The 20,984-nt window shown below is 40.6% G+C and overlaps 1 protein-coding gene and 1 long non-coding RNA gene across 3 annotated transcripts in view; both read right to left on the reverse strand.

Moving 5' to 3' along the window:
- Positions 1-2,970: 2,970 nt before the first annotated feature.
- On the reverse strand, positions 2,971-3,900 carry LOC121688470. The gene is made up of 3 exons (XR_006024590.1): positions 3,445-3,900; positions 3,229-3,274; positions 2,971-3,068 (listed from the first exon to the last, which is right to left on the reverse strand). It is a non-coding gene; the product is annotated as an uncharacterized LOC121688470 (long non-coding RNA).
- A 15,466-nt stretch (positions 3,901-19,366) lies between these two features.
- rec8b (REC8 meiotic recombination protein b) overlaps positions 19,367-20,984 on the reverse strand; it is a 12,609-nt gene continuing 10,991 nt past the window's right edge. For both annotated transcript variants that reach the window (XM_042068042.1, XM_042068041.1), the window contains 3 exons: positions 20,739-20,864; positions 20,300-20,406; positions 19,367-20,096 (listed from right to left, as the gene is read on the reverse strand). In XM_042068042.1, coding sequence (XP_041923976.1) covers positions 20,011-20,096; positions 20,300-20,406; positions 20,739-20,864 — 319 coding nt within the window. In that variant the 3' untranslated portion in view covers positions 19,367-20,010. The remainder of the gene's footprint in view (positions 20,097-20,299; positions 20,407-20,738; positions 20,865-20,984) is intronic.

A 20,984-nucleotide genomic window follows, 5' to 3' on the forward strand; every position in this document is an offset into this window, starting at 1 on the left:
AGTAGATTCGAACTCTCTTCAGGAAAACAAATTACATGCGTGACCACACCGCTCCCCACTACACTATCAACACTGTGTCAATGGTCGTTTAACTATTTTCTATCAGGTCACACATCACTGTTTGTCTGAATATTCCGAAACAACTGGTTACCTTTAGCCTGACGAGCCAGACCCACATTAAAATGTAGGGTCTGGGCACTCCGTTCGCAGTGCTCAGTCCGAGGGGCGGGATAATCAGTTGTCTTTCAAATTCCCTCTGCACGCAATAGGACAGCGGCAGCGCTATGAGTCCCATGCCTTTCCCACCAGCGGAGCTAGTTGGCTAGTTCAAACGTTTGCCAACTTAATAAAAGCTTAACTTGTGTCACACTGTTCGCCAACAGCAACATCCATCTTATTTGTTTTCAAGTAGCAGGGAATTCAAGCCAAACCGTTGCAACTCTGCCATCAATCATTATGTTAAGCCCACCTAATGACTCTATACACGATTTCATTGGCCTGATTGAGTTTTGATTTCTGGAGCTCACAAGCCAGCGGAGAGTTGCTAGACTAGCCCTGCCCGCTAGGGTCGCGTCTAGATTTCTAGGCTAGGTTACCTTAATTTAGGCGTAAAACATATTGTGTACTCTGCTACACCGCTGCGCCATCTGTGTGCAATGATTTGTCAAAAATTCTACCAGGCAGCATATGGATTCTGAAACAATGGGTCTGAAACAACTGGTTACCCTGGCCTGGAAACGCATGAAATCGAGACTGTGAAAAACAGCTACAATAGCCAGTTCCTTTGGTTTAGGACAAGCAGATTTCTATGGCCATGGCGTCTCGTTTCCAAAGTTATAGCCTATGCTATCCTACAACGTTATGTTTACAACGGAAGATAAGTATTTGCAACCCCTACAATGCTTTTCATTTCAGGTTTTTAATTTTAAAAGGTTAACCTCATATCACTGTTATCACAAGCAGCTTGTTCTAAATTGGGATGAAACTCGTTACCTTGCTTCAATTAGGCTACAGATGATCCCCACAAGCTGCTTGCGCATATACCAACATTGTGTGCTAGTTAATTTGCACCAAAAGCTCTCCAGCTCCAGCTGTTGAGTGTTTGACAGCGAGATCATGCGTTTTTAGTCCAGGGTAACCAGTTGTTTTAGGCCCATTGTTTCATGCTCCGTGCGCTGCCTGGCAGAATGTAGGCTATGACAAATCCTTGCACATGAATAGCGCAGAGGTGTAACAGAAGGTAGAGTGCATGATACAGTTATGTTTTAAAGCCTAAATCAAGGTAACCAGTTGTTTCAAAATATTCAGATGAACGGTGAATCATGGCCTACTGAGTGAAAACAACGTCATGTCGTGAAAGTTTTGTAGTTGTGGTAGTGTAGTGGAGAGCGAGACGATCTCGCATGGTGTTACTTTTGCTGAGGAGGGTTCGAATCTACCGCGACAGATCATCGAAATTATATGGAGCCTGTGAGGTGACATGGAAAAAAAAAAAACGAGAAAAGGTATGTACTTGGGACAAGCACTGACTAGGTTTGCGAGATCTCGAGTTTGTTTTGCGAGATCTCGAGTTTTTTTTGCGAAATCTTGACTTTCTTTTGCGAGATCTCGGGTTTCTTTTGCGAGATCTTGACTTTCTTTTGCGAGATCTCGACTTTCTTTTGCGAGTCTCGCAAATCCATCAATGCATATGAGAACCACTAGAAATGTTCCGGGGAGCTTTAGCCACTGGAATTACGTTGCCGTTCCTTATTTTAGCATCTGCGTTGGTCTGAGGTTGCGTTCCACACTGACAAGCCAACCTAGTCAGGGTGCGATTTGTGAAAAAAGCCGAGGGGGGGGCGGGGGCGTCATCGCTCCTACACATCACTCCATCCTAAACCTCGATTTCAATAGTCAATTTGATTTTAGAGGCTTTAAAAATATGAAGTTTCGTTTCCCTTTCTTTAACTTGTTTAGCTGTATTCTCCAGTGCAGTGAACAAGCCGCTGCATTCTGCAGTGAGTCAAGACCAGAAGTTAACGATACCACACACATGCACAGTGATATTCTTTTGATTTTAGACAGGGCCGGTCCTACGTTATTCTGTGCCGGGGAGCAACACGCCCACGACCGCAACAGCCATTATGGTAGGTATACGCACGCAGCACAGGCGAGCATAGGCTACTAGAAGAAACATCAACCAATTCAGATCAATTAGTTAAAATAATATAGATGAACCATACATTTGCAAGCGACCATGCCACAGCGGGCTTTCCTTCGTTTACGTTAACCATCTAAAAAAGACGCGCAAGTCAACACTGCGCTGATAGTTCAAGAATCAGTAAAATCGCGTAGGCTACAGCCGGCAGCTCCGTAATTGTCAGGTGTGATGAAATTCGTTCATATTCCACTTTTTATGTCATAAACGCTGCATGCCTATGAAAAGGATTTTCAGTAGGATTGTCCGATGGTCAAGCTGTTCAATTGTGTTTTAATTTATGCGACGCACCGATGCTGGGTTCGCAAGTTTAAAATGTTTAGCCGACAGCATAATGTGTCATTTTTGTACAATAAGTTCCACTTTTCATGTCATGAATGTAACATGCCTATGATAAAGCTTTGAAGTTGTCCGATATGGTCAATCTATTGTCTCAATTGTGTTTCATGTAGATAGATAGATAGATAGATAGATAGGGAAATTCAAGACGCACCCAAGCTACATTCATGCATTGTTTTGCTCCAGTTGAAAATGTCTCTGCGTAATTTGTCAGCTGTGATCAAATGCCTTCAATAAATTCCACTTCAATAAAAGCCAAAACTGACCCAAAGTGAGGCCATAAGTATGCCAAATGATTGCATCTACATTGAAACTCCACTTAAATGTCTACATTAGTTTTATATATTAATTGCTATGTCCTAGTGCACTAGGCTCATACTGTTAAATTAGCCTATATTTTTACAAAAAAAAAAACACAAAGATTAAATGCATTTCATTGTGATTTGTATTTATTAAGTCATATCAGCATACTTATTACTGTAAACGGGTCGACTGTTGGCAGAGCAAACAGAATTTCTTCTCACAGCATCTGAAATTGACAACATGCACACAAAGACAAAAGAAACACAATTACTAAATCTACTCTTTAAATAGCCTTAGAAATTGTTTAGTGAAGTTTAATTCAGATGCAGTCATTGAGTGTAGGGTAAAAATGAGGCTGTATTAGGCCTACAGTGATTGAAACTTACCCATTACTATTGCCTTAAGGTGCAGCTCAACTGAATGCCTTATGCACTGAAAACAGAAGAGAAGAAAGGGAAATAAGTGGATGTGTTCATTGATATAAGTCTGTCTGTTTTAAAAAAGTTTGCCACCTGCAGAGCATTTAGGTTAACATGTTAACTAGCTACTTAGCTAGCCATATTAGGGCAAAATGAGGCTTTATTGCCATGATAAAAACTTACCAATTTATACTGCTTGCTGCAGCTCCACTGAATGTCTTATGCACTGAAAACAGAACAGAAAAAAGGGAAATAATTGGATGTGCAATATTGGATGTGTTCAGTGACTTAAGTTTGCCTGTGTTTCACAAGTTTGCCTTTAGATTAACAAGCTAACATTAAATAGCTACTTAACCAGTAGGCTACGTTACACCTACTGTAATAAAAATATGTGTTGTCGATAAATAACGTTTGCATAGTGGGCTGTTACAAAGCTATTCACCAAAACGAAGCTATAGTCATATCTGTTATAGAGCTATGTAGAAACACGACTATATTTGTATACAATTCAGACGTGTATTTGAAGACAGGAAAATGTTCTTACCGTCTGTGATAGTGCTGGAGTTAGCATACAATCTGGCTCTCTTAAGACTACAGATCCTGTTCAACTGTTTCCTCTGCCCACAATTGTTTCAAAATAAAAGTATCCACTACAATAATTCCCTATTAAATAATTTATCCATTTAAACTATCCAACTATTTAACTGTTCAACTATTCCAACTGTCAGTTATCATCAACTATGCCTCTAGCCTACTATATTAAACCACCACCTACCTAGCAACTAATTTAGCAACCATTGAAATTAAGCATCTATGTCAGTTTCCATAGCAACCAAGATGATTATACTAGCAAACCACTGTAGTAACTCCTTTATTTCTGATAGTAGCCACCATGGACACCCTAGTAACAACCTAGCAACGACTTCAAGTACCCTAGCAACAGCCTAGCAACCACATTCCATTAAAGGGGTCATAGAATGCAAAACCGAGTTTACCTTGTCATAGATGAATAACGATAGTTCAGTGGGTGAAATGGAGATACAGAGAAGTTCAAAACCCCTCCTTTCTGTGCAAATCTCACAATTCGAAACTCCCGCCATAAAACGGGCGAATCCAAAAGAAGCTGAGAGTTTACGCAAACTCTGAAGTGGTGCCTTATTTGGCTCTGGCCTGTACATTTGTCACGCCCCAAAATTTACATACAGACCAGCCCACTGGTTCGCTGGCCCAAGAACATGAATGGAGGTCGTGAAGATGTCAGACACTAATTTAGCTAGCCTACTGTTGGGTTTACTTCTACAAGAATTACAAAGCAGGCAGTTTCTCTATCGAAAATGAGCCTGAGAGGTAAATGCAGTGTTCCAGGCTGCACGGAGAAAGGGGAAGTTTGTCACAGTCTTCCCAAGGATCCGAAGACTCGGCAGGCATGGATAATGTTTGTCTATCAGAAGATCCCTGCAAAGTTCGACGCTCAGCTGTTCATTTGCTCTAAACATTTTACCGAAGACAGCTTTCAAAATCTTGGACAGTTTAAAGCAGGATTTGCCAAACTTCTTTTACTGAAACAAGGGGCTGTTCCGACCGTAAGGTCATCACAACCGCAAGCTGTAAGTATTATTTTGTCGCTAAGCAGTTGATAGCAATGCTAGCATATCGTGTATAGCAACATACATGTACACGTAGAATGTGTTACGATTCAGTTTGTTAGCAATGGGGGTAACATTTCATTTCCCTGACTGTATTTCATTCGAATAAATAACATGTTGACATGTAAATCTACACGTTACGATGCACGTTTGTCCACGTTTGTAAGATCACATATTACTACTAACGTTACGTGGCAAATAATGTAGGTAACTCCTAATCAGATAACCCATTCAGCAGGAGAGAACGGTAACAATATACTGACTAAAACGAGAGTATAGGCTACTTTCCTTGCGAGCAGCACTCATTTCATTATAGCTATCTGCACGCTACATATTGGCTATACGGACTTTCTCGCTAACTGGACGTCTTGACAGAAAATGCATGAGGGTAACGTTACATGTTGTAAAACATTTGTTTGTGTGCAAATGAATAACTGTTATGCTGCTTACAAAGTTAACATAAGACTAATACAACGTTATGCTTAGGCTAGGACACTGAAGTGTGAGTAGGCTATTACATTAGTATTACAGCTAACGTGTAGTGCTACGTGTAAATGATAAATGAAAAAACTTACCATTCTGAAGTAGTCATTTGTAATCTATGGGCGACTGGTTGCTCCTCTACATCAGATTCTTCCTCTGATTCTGGCTCATACACATATGGTTCAACACCTAATGTGTCCATATCAACAATTTCGATGTTTCAGTGAGTGAGTGCTTGTGGCCATGATGCATTTGCTCCGCAGCTTCGCTCGTTGTAAACCAACCAATCATCACACAGCTCATCTAAATATTCATGAGCATACCATAAAAGGGAGAAAACCTCTCGTTTCATTCTAGGGCTTTTAACCAGGCTTGCATTAGGGCGCATAGAACAGCACATATGCCATTTTCAGCCCAACCAATGTTACACACCCTATTCAGAGACCTTAAGGACCAGCACCAAATACCCTATATAATCATTCTATCACCCCTTTAAAACCTAGCAACCAACATCATTAACCTAGCAACCAGCATAGCAACCACCATAACTACTCTAGCAACAGTCAGTTGTCATCAACTTTGACTCCAGTCAACTGTTTCCTCTCCCCACAACTGTTTCAAAATAAAAGTCTTCACTGCTATAATCCCCTATTAAATTATTTAACCATTTAAACTATCCAACTTTTTAACTGTTCAACTATTCCAACTGTCAGTTGTCATCAACTATGATTCCCGTCAACTGTTTCCTCTGCCCAAAGCTGTTTCAAAATAAAAGTCCTCACTACAACAATTCCCTATGAAATATTTGAACCATTTAAACTATCCAACTATTTAACTGTTCAGCCAATCCAACTGTCGTCATCAGCTATGACTCCCGCCAATTGTGTCCTCTGCCCACAACTGTTTGGCAGCCTGAGCTTTTCAGTCAACTAGTGTGATCAACTCCCAATCTACATTCAACTTTTAAACTGTCTACTTTTAAACTATCAACTTTTATTAAGCTGTGCAACCACCATGTCTGTCCTAGCGTCATTTTCATGCACTCGTAATTCCCTGGAATTGGATTCTCTAGTTACAGTGCATGAAAATGCACTGTACTGTTCTTCCTAGGCAACTTCAACAACTTCTTCTTCCGCTTACCACTTTTTCCGTACGCAATTTCTCTTGAACAGTTTAACTTAGAAACTTCGTTCAAACTTTGTAACGTAGGTCTTCAAACGGACCAAGCTGCTATGTCTTTTCAACTTTTAAACTTTTATACTTTTTAAACTATTAAATAAAAACTTTTAAAAAATCCCCATAGACTTAACATTGCCGATTGTGACATCATAATACGGCCGTTAACCCTTAGAACCCGATTGACGCAAAGTGCGTCAAAAAACACACCCTTTCTTCTCTGTTACATTGCTCCGGAACCGTTCATCGCAGCGAGATGAAACCTTTATTGCGTGACAGAGCAGAAGTGGGGCTTTCCAACGAGACTACACACGTGTCTGTACGATCAAGTATGAAACAATCATGAACAAAAACAAATCATGAAATTAAATCAAATTGCATCATATTAACAGTCTATACTTCTCTGCGTTCACCTGCGCACCCAATACTCTCGTTTGAATTACTCGCGAACCCGTGATCGCATAGATATGGCAAGCATATCAGATGAAAGAGGAGACACAGGGCTATCCATTGGTACCATGTATATCGATCCTTCTGGCTTATAAAAACAGACGATATGACTGCAAAATAATAACGTCATGTACACAAGCCAATGCTGCACACTAATTACTCTCGTTTGAATTACTCGCAGACCCGTGATCGGATAGATATGCCACGCATGTCAGATGAGAGAGGAGACACAGAGCTATCATTTGATACCAAGTACATCCTTCTGGGTTATAAAACAGACGAAGTGACAGCAAAATAATCACTTCATATAGCTGGACTTACCCCACGTTTTTGTCTGTTTTTGTGGCAATAGTGCAGGGCCATATGTAGCAAAATAAAGTGTTTGGAACATTTCATATAGATTTTTGCAAATTATGTTTTTTGACTTCTTCAGACCCTTTAGTTTGCAAAACTACCTGTTTCCAATTTTTTCCCGGGCTGCACATGCCCAAAATCCAAGATGGCGGATATATCACCAAAAATGGCAAATAATCGCCTTTTTAAACATTTCAAATGGATATATGTTAGGTATATCATTATATACATACATTTTCTAATTAATTGAATGATTTAGGTAATAAATATGACCATGGGTAACATGAATTATCATGATTATCAACCAATAATGGGTGTAACCACCACTATATTATTTATTGGCATACCCGGAAAAACACATTGACTGATTAAAAGTTTCCTTCACATAACCTAATATGTAATATTTGAATTAAAATAATGGTCTGCGCTCACCACAATAATTCTGTTAACAATCAGATGACATCGAAAACTATTGGGGAGAATGGATTACAGGAAAGATGGGAAAGATAGCCAGCCCTTGTTACTAGGAAACGATAAACAAAATGAAATGTTGAGCTTTTTCAGGAAGAGGGAAATTATTTTTCCAGCATGGAGAGGAACAGCACATGTCAAATGTGCTATGAAATGTAAGTTCACATTTCTACACCCAATGTTAGAAATTAAGTGATTCAGAGAAAAAAAACATAAGAGTGATCAAACCTCAGTGCTGTTTTGATAAGCTATAATGTGACATCTGAGCAAGCCCTGAATTACTAGCCTAGCATCTTGTGAGCAGTACTGGGTTTAGCTGGTTGCTGGTTAAAGTAAACCATAAGGTCAGGGGTAATTTGAGACCAGAGTTGGTATATGTGTTACACTTTAAATATACTTCATTATTATGATCTGTGAATGAGAGTGTACTGATGAGCTCATGAAGTGTCCATTTTGAACAGTTTGAACAGTAGCTTAATTCTGTTTGTAGGTAAGTGATGGAAACCAACCAAGAGTCTGTGGAGATAGGAAAACATACTGAACTAAATTTTAAGCTGTGCATAAAATGCCAAAGGTCAAAGAAAGAAGAATTGAAGAAGCCCCCAGAGTCTCAAAAACTATCAACATATGACAAATTCTTGACAGCAGTTTGTGTAAGAGCTCAGTTTGGGAACACTGACTTTATCACACTCAATTCGAAAATTGCAAAACTGACAGCGCAAGATCTAAGCAATAAAAATGCTACCTGGCACAGAACATGCTATGGAGAGTGTATAAATAAAGATCATATTGCACGTGATGAAAAGCGCTACAACCAAGCCTGTACAACATCTGATATTGCTCTCCTCAGTAGACGAAAAGTTGGGAGACCATCAACTTCATCAAAAGTCACTGAAATGGACGAGGACTCATTGCCAAAAAAGCGCACTCGATCACAGTTCAAACCCTATAATAAAGGAGAATGTTTCTTCTGCCAAGGTGAAGTTAAAGGTACTTTGCACAAATGTCACACAAAAATTATTGGAGAGCAAATAAAAGACATAGTGCATCACTCAGACAATGAAGAATGGAAAATCAACTATGCTATGGTCTTAGCTGACAGTGATGCTCTGTCATGTGATCTTGTGTACCACAAGCAGTGTATGACCAAACAGTGGCAGATTCTGAAGCAGGGAAACACTGAGGATGACAGTTCAAGTTCAAAGACACTTTACAGCTGCAACAAAGAGGACAGTGGACCGACAGTAAACCACATCATGGCTGAAATTGAGTTCTTTGCCGAAATACATGATCTCATCAAAGAGGGACAGTTTATTCCAATAGATGATGCTAAAAAGCTATACATATAAAAGATGGCACAGTACAGAATCCAGTACAACCCAAAGTTTTCATGTGTCAGGTCAGAATGGAGATGGTTACGGCAAAAGATTGAGGAACATGTCCCAACAGTTCTGTTCACAACATCAGAAAGGAAGCCTACACTTATACATTCTAAAGCTGCACAAAATGTAGCTGCTCAGAAAGTAGCAAATAGCAAAAGGGTATGATGACATAAAGACATTGTTTGAAGCAAGCAGAGTTTTACGGAGGCTGATCCAGGAAGCAAAGAAAAAAGGGTGGATTTTTGATGGAAGACTTGAAAACAGTGAGACCGACATTGTGCCACAGGAGCTCCACAGCATGATGTTGTGGATTATAAAAGGCACTACTGCTGTCAAAACTGAAGCCAGGACACAAGAGTTGGAAAGATCTGTGGCAGTCATCTCTCAGCAAATTATTAAAGCCCACAGATCAAATCGCCAATTGTTGTATGACCCAAAATCATCAAAAGCAGGATTTCAATCAACAAATGAAACGCCAATCACACTTGGCGTCTCACTGTATTGTGATCATAAATGGAGAAGCAAGAAACTGTCCAATTTACTTTCACAAGTTGGTTTGGGAATTCCATACAAAAGAGTGAAGCAGCGTGTCACTCAAATTGCAGAAGGAGTACAAGTGAACATGGCCAGAAATGATGGAAACTATGTACCCCCTGGGCTTCACAAAAAACAACGGTTGCGTTTTTCAATTGACAATCTTGATGCAAATGTTGATACCTATGATGGAAAGAATTCATTCCATGCAACAGCCATGGCTGTCTATCAACGAGAGCCTAGAATGGATGACACTGAAGTGGTATTCACAGAGTGGGCAAACCCTTCACAGTGCAGACCAATAAGTTCATTAAAGGATGTCCCCAAAACTGTCATCCCACTGATACCAAGCAAGATAACTGGTGCTCCTAAGCCTCACACCAGCCCACAATATCCAAACTTCAAACTGGGAATGAATGAGGAAGAACTCAGAAAACCTGCTGTAGATGACCTAGCTTGGCTGCTGGTACGTCATGACCATCGCAACAAAGAGTCACTTGATGATTCTCTACAGAGTCAGGTGAACTGTCAGCCTGTACCTGTGTGGTCAGCATATAACTCAATTGTGTGTACATCAACATCCAACACTCAGTCACTTGACAAAGTCCACACCCTGCCAATCATAAATTCACCAGCGCATGAATGGACAACTCTCACTACAGCATTAACTCGGTTCTGTAATCTTAACAAACTGATGGCAGGGGACCACCAGGGAAATGAGCCAGCACTTGTGTGGTTAGACATGGACTTGTATAAAAGAGTTCGAAAACTGAGTTTCCTGGATCTGCAGTTCCAAGCTAACATCATACCACATCCAGGTCCTTTCCATGTAGTACTCTGTGCTTTACGGTGTCTTGGTGCAACCCTTGAGGGCAGTGGTCTGGATGAAGCCTGGGTTCAATCTGGTCTGTACAGTAGTGTTACAGTAATCCAAATACTGAATGGTAAACACTACAATAGAGCATTGGAAGCTCTACAAGTTCTATTTGACTTATGGATTGAGGCCTTCTATGAACATCACCCAGTGTTGCGTCATAAATTGTCACCTGTGCTAGAGGAAGTCAGAAAAACTGGTGAAAGTGGTGAAGATGTTCCTCAAGTTCATTGTAAACTGGTTGAAATGGTATCTGATCTGAACTTGATGGAAATGTTGGAACAATTTGATCGCAACAATGAAAAGAATCCAATGTACCAGTGGGCTCGTATGTACATGAGACAGGTCAGCAACCTACTCAACTTCATGCGAAGTATTCACAGTCAGAACTGGCTCTTGCACCTGGCCTCACTGGAAAGGATGTGCATTTACTTTTTTGCCTACAACAGGCATGATTATGCCCAGAATATTCCTGAGTACATTGCACATATGTATCACCTGGAAAGAAGACAGCCTTCAATTTGGCAAGATCTCAAAAGTGGTGATTTTGTTGTTAGTACCAACCCTATTCCCTTCACATCCATTGGACCGGATCATGCTCAAGCGCATCTGAACAAGATTCACAAAGGAGAGGGTGCCATTTCAGGCTTAACCACTGATAATCAGGGCCTGTTGAAGTACTGCCTGAGTTCCCCGGTGCTGGCTAGACTGGCTGGTGAGACAGAGCGAATGCTAAATATTACTGATCCCACGAGAAACAAACATCATCGACATTCTTTATCCAGAAATACACTTCAGGAAAAAGCTGTAAAACATGTGAAACGTGTTGAGCATCACAACATGAAATTGGTTAACTTTGTCACCAAGCAAATAATGCCAACAGCAGTGCAGCATGATATTTTGGACACAGAGTTACGAGGTGCAAAAGCACTTGAAACTTATGTTAATGAAAGGGTCAGAGGAGAAAAGAATATGTGGGACAAAATGTCAAAGCTGAAGTATTTGACATGGAATGATGGATGCAAAACTATCAAGCTTAAGTCATCTTCTGAGGTTGTTCAGATGAAAGCAACCAACTCCCTGTTTGTTCGCTTGCTCCTCATTGCAAAGTCCTCAAGAGAACTGGACTTGCAGGACATTGTGGGAACATATGAATTTGCTGACTATAACGCAAGCCTAATGGTGCCTGATGGTTCTTTGCTGCCCACTACAGCTAAGTCTACCCTCATCCATGAACTGGAGGGACTGGTTTCAGAAACAGCATCCTCTGAGAGTAGCTCAGTGCAATCAACAGACGCATTGGATAGCATTTTAATAGATGGCATGGCTGTTGTGCAGGAGATGGTTGTCAGGAAAAGTGACATAAACTGTTGCCAAGATTTGGCAGAATGCTTCATTCAAAGTGTTGAAAGTAAGGCACGAGGCTACAAAGACACATACATATTATTTGACAACTATACCATCTCAAACTCCATGAAAGACAGGACAAGACAGGTTCGTACAGCGCGGGAAAAGCACAGGATAAGGGATACAAAATACAAGATTCCACACCAATCAAAGACTTTAAAGCTTTTCTGGGATCTAAGGAAACCAAAGCCAACCTCGTCCTCTACCTTGCTCATAAAGCTGTTGAATTATGTAAACTGCCAGTCACAGTTCACACACACAAAGGTGTCATGGCCTCAAAAGATAACATGGTGAGCATGAAGAGCTCACAAGAAGAGGCGGACACTCTACTGATCATGTACGCAGTAGCAGTAAGTCATTTTGGCAAAACCCCACACATCTACACATGTGACACAGATGTCTTGGTGCTTGCCCTACGCAGGGTACCAGACCTCAACAAAGACAGTCTCATTATCATGGGCACTGGAGATCGTCGACGAAAGCTACAACTCCAACCTATTTACATGGCTCTTGGCCCAGAGCGTGCAGCAGCATTACCAGGGTTCCATGCACTCACAGGTTGCGATACCACAGGCCATATCCGTGGGAAAGGAAAGGTTTCTTGTTTCAAGTCATTCATGGAGGCAGATGATGATGTCATTAATGCACTTTGTAGGCTTGGTGTAGGTCCTCATCCATCTCCAGACGTGTTAGCTGGATGTGAGAAATTCATGTGTCAGCTCTTCAAACCTGGTTTTGAAACAGGTACAGCCCTTCGGTGGAACATGTTTAAAACTCTAAAACCCAACCAGGGAGTGGAAAGACTATGTGCCACTTCAGGAGCAGTTACAGAGCACATTCTGAGAGCACACTGGCAAGCAAATGTTTGGGCACAAGATACAGTGCCTGCTCCAAAGATTCTTGATGCACTATCACTGGGATGGAGGCAAATTGATGATGGGCAATGGGCTCCTGTCCTGTCAAAACTTCCACCAGCACCAGAGGCTGTTGTGGAGCTTGTGAAGTACTCTTGTCTTGGCAGCCAATGCAGTAGAAGGTGTTCTTGCAAGAGCAACAACTTACCATGCACGCAACTTTGCAGGTGTGAGGGCTCTGAGGAGACGTGCACCAATATTGAAAAGTCAGATAGTGACAGTGACAGTGATGAAGATTAATACTTGAGTGACAATGACTGACTGACTCTTCAATAATGAAACAAAATGCAGAATTTTTTTTTTTCATTTTTTCCTAATTTTTCTCCCCCTCCCCCCAATTTTTTGGCAAATGATCCAATACATCTTTTGAAAATAGTCTGTGTCTCAGTTGTCTGCCTTATTAGGAGTACATTCATCAAAATGTTGACCATTTTAAAACCTTTATAGAAGTGAAAAGATTATATATGTTATTTCCTGTGATTTTTCTGCATATATTGTCTGCCATCTTGAATTTTGGCACTGAAAATGAAGAAAAAAATTGGAAACAGGTTGTTTTATATTCAATGGGGTCCTAGCAAGTAAAAAAACACCAGTTGCAAAAATCTATATGAAATGTTCCTAAAATGCTAGTTAGCATTTTTAGCAAAACTGCTAAAAATGATTAGCTAAGTTAGCTAAGTAACATGGTTAGCATAGTTAGCATGCTAGTTAGCATAACTGCTAAAAATGATTACCTATGTTAGCTAAGTCACATGGTTAGCATTGTTAACATGTTAGTTAGCATCGTTAGCATAACTGCTATCGATTGACACCCTCGATTGCCCAATGTTGACGACAAATTTCTCTGGAAGCTATATTCAATGGTAGCATCATAAGGTTGCTAACTGGCTAACTTTATATCGTCAGTGTAACATAACCAACTGGTACACATTACTTGTTAAAACTATTCCCACGGCCATTGTAGGGAATGTGCATTCATGTGAGAATAAATTTAGATGCAACTTGCGTGTATGTGATGTTAAGGCAAAAGGGTTAGCTTGCTAAACCGAGCTACACAGTCCGGCCATTGAAAGCAGTTCTACAATGAGTACACCCGAGACAGTTCTGGCCGTTTAACTGGAATTAGCAAAATGAGGGAACTTAATGTTACCCTTAACCTCCTTGACACACAGATAACTCTCAGTTGAAACGTGTTTGTACCGTTTAGTGATGTTTGCTAAAAGATTTAATATTTTTATAGGTGCTTTCTGTACTCAAGCCGGTGCACCTCCATTAGATTACATGCAATCGAAACGAATGTTTTCCCCCTCGGGGGCTTTTCAGCCACGGTAACCACGGCAACTGTGGGCGGTAACCACGATTATGACTAGTTGCCGACTGTATGTATGCGAAATTTCGCATGAAATAAGACTGTTGCGGAAAAAAAAATTAAACGCAACGAATTTCGTCCTCGGTGTGTACAGACTAATATGAATGCATGTGTTTAATAGGCTGCATAATTTCGGGCGAATGTTTCGTCCAAAAAATCGGACTCGGTGTGTACGGGCCTTAAAGGTGCGATTTGTAGGATTGTTACCGAACGTTCTGTAGGGCAAAATCAAAACACTGGTGAACGTTCTCAAGATACCAGATGCGAGCGTCTAACCTCCGTGTTTTTCTCTTGAAGTCGAGGAAATGCTTTTATAGATTTAAGCATTCTTCCTAGATTATGTTGAGAAATATAATTTGGACAGTAGGAAACAAGGTAGGCCCTACGGACATGGTCAGCGTGAGAAGACGTGCTGAAGGTGGCGCTCCGCCCCACATTGAGCCCAGCCCCGATCTGCAAGCTGCAGCCAGGGGCTTCTCAGAACAACTGCCTTGCTCAAGGAGACTGTGAATGAACTGAACGGTCTCCTCACACCCCTGGAACTGAGGAAGGTGCAGCTCTTCATTGCAGTACTGCAGTGCATCTGCTACACTGTGACTGAATATTGTGACCTTCATCACCTGCATTCGCCACTCTGTGTCCCATTTTCCCATCGTCTGGTTGACTCGGTCCTCTTTTATGGAGTTTACCCAGTTTCACTATGTTCTGCCATCTTATTTGCCCACCTGCTGTCTGAAGCACTTTTGTTCTCAGTCAAAGTGTACCCAAGCAATTTTAGCAAGTTGGGAACATACAAAATTACATGCACCAGTTGTCGAAATCATAGAACCAACTGCATGACAGTAATCTCTGTCTCACTGAGCCTGTGAAGACACTCCCTGATTCTTTACTGATTGCAATGAACGGGGCTGATCTTAGCAGTTTCTAAATGTTTCTTAATTCCTTTTTATTTAATCTCTTCATTGGGGCTGGAACCTTTCTGTGAACTGTAAATAACAGATGCTGTTGATGAACCCATTGACACTGTACAAGTGACAAGTCACCTTTTTGTCTTGAATTGATGAACTGTTGAACTTACTATGCCAAACTAATGTCTGTTTTTTAAGGATCAGAAACAAACTTGCACTTTACAATATTTATGGAACTTGTCTAACAAATGCTGTTGATATTGAACCCAGTTACTCCATTTCCTTTACTTATGCCACACCAATGTCTGTTCATCAAACTTTATTTTTGATGGCACTGAACTGAAAATTGATTTTTTCTGTAAATTTAACTCATTAAAGCGTATTACTGATCAAACCAGTTTTTGTCTATGCTGTCAAACATGGATTATTTATGTTCCCAGTTTTTATATTGGATGTCATCACATTATAATATATCAGAATATTCTATTACTGTTAAGCCCACTATGAATATTAAAATACACACAACCATGTTTCCTGTATCATACAGCTTTTTTTTTTTTTTTCATTGTCAATTTACCCAAGTTTGTCACTAAACCACATAGGCCTACTTGGAATACCCCTCAGATGTCTGAATGGCACTGATCTCACTTAAATGTTTATGGAACCTTTCTGTGAACTGTGACTAATGCTGAACTTTTCTGTCAACTGTGAACTATATTTAACTCATTAAACTTGTATCAAAATAGTTTTGTCTATGCTGTCTAACATGGATTATGTTCCCAGTTTTGATATCGGACGTCAGGTCACTTTATCATATATCCGAATATTCTATTACTGTTAAACCTACTATGAATATTAAAATACGCCGAACCATGTGGCCTGTATCATAGCTACATGTATGACCTTTGCAGCAAAAAAAAAAAGTGTGAAAATCTGTTCGGTATTCAGTGAAGTATGATTAATTAAATGCGCTGACAGCTCATTGCATCAGCCAAACAGATTACACTGAGTGGAGTGGATGACCAATCCAAGATGGTGGCCCCACATCTCGTCAGCGCTAGTAGGGAGTAGCGGTCGATGCGGCGTCTATGTATATTATATCTATGTGTAGAACACTTAAGCCCCGAAGGTTTTCAACTGCTAGGCGACACCCTGTCTATTGCGTTTCAAGACAACCGTGCTGCATTGGATTTCATGGACGAATTGTTAAATTGTTACAATGTAATATATATCTTTATTTAGTATGTTTGTTTTCTCCTTATGTGTTCATGCTTTTTGTCTGCTCCCCCTGGCTCGAATGTCAAACTCCACCTATAAAGCAAACAGTTACAAACAGTCATGCACGCACTTGGCTTCATAAGAGATCGCGCGTGCCCGCACGCACACACGGACTCGCGATTGCCCTGACTACCGGACAGCGGTAAAATTAACGGGAGATCGCGTGACGGAGGCGGCCACGTCATCAAGCAGGATTCGAACCGGCGATGCTGGCACAATTCTTCATGTGCACAGCGACGTCTTTTCCACAGGGAAGCGCTGCTTAACCTAGTGCTCGGTGTTATATACATTATTAGAGTCTCGTGACGCTGGTTATTGTGTGTAGGTCAAAGGTCATCCTTTTCGTAAAAAAATATTTTTATTTCTCTGGCTGTTGCAATTGATATCAGTGATTAATTTGAATGCCCTCAGTAAAAAAGCACATCAAACAGAAAGCAAACAGTTATAAAGAGTCTCACACTTGGCTTCATGAGATTTCGCGTGCCCGCTCTCGCGGAGGAGGGGGGCGCTGTGGTGCAAGCAGCTGCTGTATCTTAGGGTCCAAGTAGCTACAGGTACCCCGATTTGAATACCCCCATTCCTCTCTTTCTCCCATCACTATTCACTGTCCTATCTGAATAAAGGCACCCCCCCAATAAAATATATACAATAGTATATTTGAAGTCGCCAAAATATTGCATTTCTGCATTAGAACTGCATAATTACTCCAAAACTGCAGTTCTGATACTTGTAGTATAGTTATATGTAAGGGTTTGACTGTAGGATTTTATTGAGATTGAGGAAACATTTAAACCAATATTTTTTAAACACTAAGACAAATGCATGATTTCACACACATAACCTTTCCCCAGACCACTTTTACATGTGAAGTTAGAATTTTATATATACGTTTTGCTGTGAAAGTATTTTAAATATTTAAATTCAAATGAATCATTGAATAATCAGCATTAGTGACATTAAAGTTCAAAAACTCTTTTATTATTATTTTCACTGTAATATTATTTTCACTGTAATAATTGCCATAATAATCTATGATATGACCTAATATGCTGAGGAAATAAATTCAAAGTGCTTCAAATTCAAATAAATTCAAAATAAAGTGCTTCGGGAAGAAGTTTTTTTTACATACAAGGCATTTCAGGCCACAGATATAACCTAGGGGACACAATGAAAATAAATTAATACTCCCCTCAATGTCAACACTTATTTCTTTGCATTGATGTGCGACTATAGAGTTGATGAACTCCGGTGATATGCAAATTCCTTGCTGCAGACATTGCAGAGGACTTTATTTTCAACACTTTATTTTTTATCAACACCATCAGGCCGTTTTTTAAAAGTAAATGTTCCAATCAATGATCCAAGCAGCACGTTTTCTTCTCTCTCCTTCATATTACAGTCTAATTTTTACTGACTAGAACGGCTCGGGGTCAAAGGTCATATGGAATCGATTAATCTGCACTAATTTTTTTAATCAGTTATTTTTTCTCAAATTAATTAATCGAAATTAATCAGTTATTTTGACAGCCCTAATTTATAGAGCACCTTTTAAACAAACGTGTGTTGGATCTGCTTTCCAGACGTCTGGCAAAAAGGGACTAAAATTTAGTATGGAATCCAGGTGAGTTGACCTCATATTATAAACCATCCCCAGCAGAGATGACTGGGTGTGTGTGCTGCAGTCTAGGTGAAGGACGAGACAGCCTGAGCTGAGCTCAGTGAGGCATGTATGTATGTGTGTGTGTGTGTGAGAGTGAGTGAGAGAGTGTGAGTGGAAGCTAACATTGAGGTGAGGGTGAGGTGGGACTGTGTGTCATTTTCATAGTAAAACACATTGTGTAAGTTGGCATTGAAGGCTATGGAATGCATCATAGGTCTAGAATGTCTATTTATACTCTCTGTACATAATATATATAACCCTCTGTCTCTGTAGACATGTCATCTGGAAAACCTGCATTTATCCAACTATACACTGTACATAATTAATCTCTATTGTCTACATAACTGCACAGAATACCGTACTCAATCTGCACTTTGGTATTTAATGCTTCTTTGCACTTCTGGTTGGATGTCAACTGCATTTCATTGGCTCTGTACCTGTACTCTGCTAAATGACAACACAGTTAAATCTAATCTAGCTGTGTGTTGTCTGTGGTTCTTTGCCAGGTAGGATGTGCGGTTCTTGTAATCCTCCACAGGTGCAGCAGCAGCAGGGGGCTACTGTGAGAAGCAGTTCACCTGACCTGATCATACCTCAGCATGAACTTCAGTGAATACGCATGTGTGTGTGTTAAAGTGACCTGAGTGTGCTTTTGTGGGGCAGATGGCAGCAACCGTGGCTGGCTCCCCCCTGCTGAAGTCGGCACAGCCTCTCTCCAAACCACCTCAATTCACTGCTGATGTACAGCCTAAAGTGCTATTACCTCACTCAAACTATATTGCAGGACCTTCAGAGCCTTGAACAGGACATCCAAGTGGTTTACAGTGTACAAAAAGGGTGATTTGTCATTCAGACATTTAAGTAAGAGCAATGAGCTAGTTACATCATGTTCTAGTGTCACCACACATGGCTGTAACTACCCAATGCATACCCCCATTCCCACTGCACTAAACAGGAAGACCCTCGGCCACCAGCCACACATTATCTGCATTGCTTTAGCAGTGAAAAGCTAGCTGGGGTGGAGCAATTGGCTGGCTACTCAACAGGTGCCGAGGACTGGAGAACCCGAATCAGAGTGCATGCTGGTACTCTAACGCCCACTAGAGGTTATCCATGGTAAAACAGGGTCATCACCATTCTACTATAAATCTGGTGAGGTGAGGGGTCAAGTGGTCAAAACATTCACGAGAATGAGAAAGGACACTCCAGTCCCTGACAGTGGGTGTTTAATGAGATTTGCATGAATCTTTTGAACACTTTTGGTGAAGGTGAATGTTACGTACACAATATTGCTGGAGTAGATTTGGAAAATACTTATTTTGTACTTCAAATAACTCAACATTCAAATAACCATACTTCAAATACAAACAAGTATGTTTTTAAATAAATACAAATACACAAACATCAATAAATAATTGAGTATAAATACTACAACTTTCTTCTACATTTAAACCACAATAAAACAATGAATATATCTTACAAAACATGTTATAGCAAGTTATGTTCTGAAATAGTTTTAGAATCATTACTTGCAATATAATGCCTTTTTGCATTCTCATTTTCTTCTGATTATAAATGGTAAAAATGCCATTTATGAAACACTGTGTTTTAAAATGAAGAATTCAAATTCATCATCTCTCTACCCCACCTCTCTCATCTCTCCCCCATCTCTATCAGAATGCACAGTGAGAATAAAAATGTCATTATTTAGGTTTGTACATGTGTGTGCATCTCTGTGTATGGAGTATGCTTTAGGGTCATAATGATAGTGCTAGTGAATGTATGCATGTGTGTGTGTTCATGAGTATCAGCATGTGATGGTGTGTGCATGTGTGTGTGTGTACTAGTGAATGTGTAATCCAGCTGTTACCGTTATGGGGTCAAAGGGCTTGGCCTGATACACTCCCAACCTTCTCTCACTCACAAGCACTGCAAAAAAAACAAATAGACGTCAGGACCAATCTAAAGACGCCAACTAATACACACACACAGACACACACAGCAACCCCCCCCCCACACACACACACAAACAAATGGTATTTATCTTACACTCAAAACATCAGATAACACACAAAATAAATATGCACACACACATAGACAAACGCTTTCTCACTCTGGTATGTTTACTGTACCTAACAGGTTGTAGAACACATGCACCACAGTGCAGCGGTCGGCCTCTGGGGGGAGCATCGAGTCAAAGGAGATCTTCCCAAAGCGCTCCAGGTGGCTGCTGACCGCTCTGTGGACGGAAAAACAAAAAAAGAAACAAAAAAAACAACAGCACTGCTGTGAGTCACAAATCACACACACACACACACACAGTATGCCATGCATGACATTACATGGCTTGAACTACAAATCAGAATACCCGTGAGCATGTGCACCCACACACAGGGTAATGCACATAAATATTGCACCGGCACTAAAAGGTGAAATGAACAGTGTGCAGTTATACTGTAATTCCTTCCACGCATTCATGTGACTCCCAAATGCATACACCCACACACACATACTCTCTCTCTATCTCTCAAACACACACACGCACACACACACAGACACACACACTCATACCTGAGCAGGCTAGCGGTGGTGTGCTCCCCGGGCTCCATCTCTGTGACAGTCGGAGGCAGCTCCACCAGAGGTTCCTCCAGGATGGGTTCCATGTGCAGCACTGAGGGAGCCTCCTCTGTCACAGACCTGCACACACACACGCGCACACACACACACACACACACACACACACACACACTCTAACATTTGCATAACATCTCCATATCTAGTAGAACATTTATTTATTTGATTCCTTTGTAGTACCTG

Source organism: Alosa sapidissima, chromosome 17 (genome assembly GCF_018492685.1).
Source record: "Alosa sapidissima isolate fAloSap1 chromosome 17, fAloSap1.pri, whole genome shotgun sequence".
NCBI classification, from domain to species: domain Eukaryota; kingdom Metazoa; phylum Chordata; class Actinopteri; order Clupeiformes; family Clupeidae; genus Alosa; species Alosa sapidissima.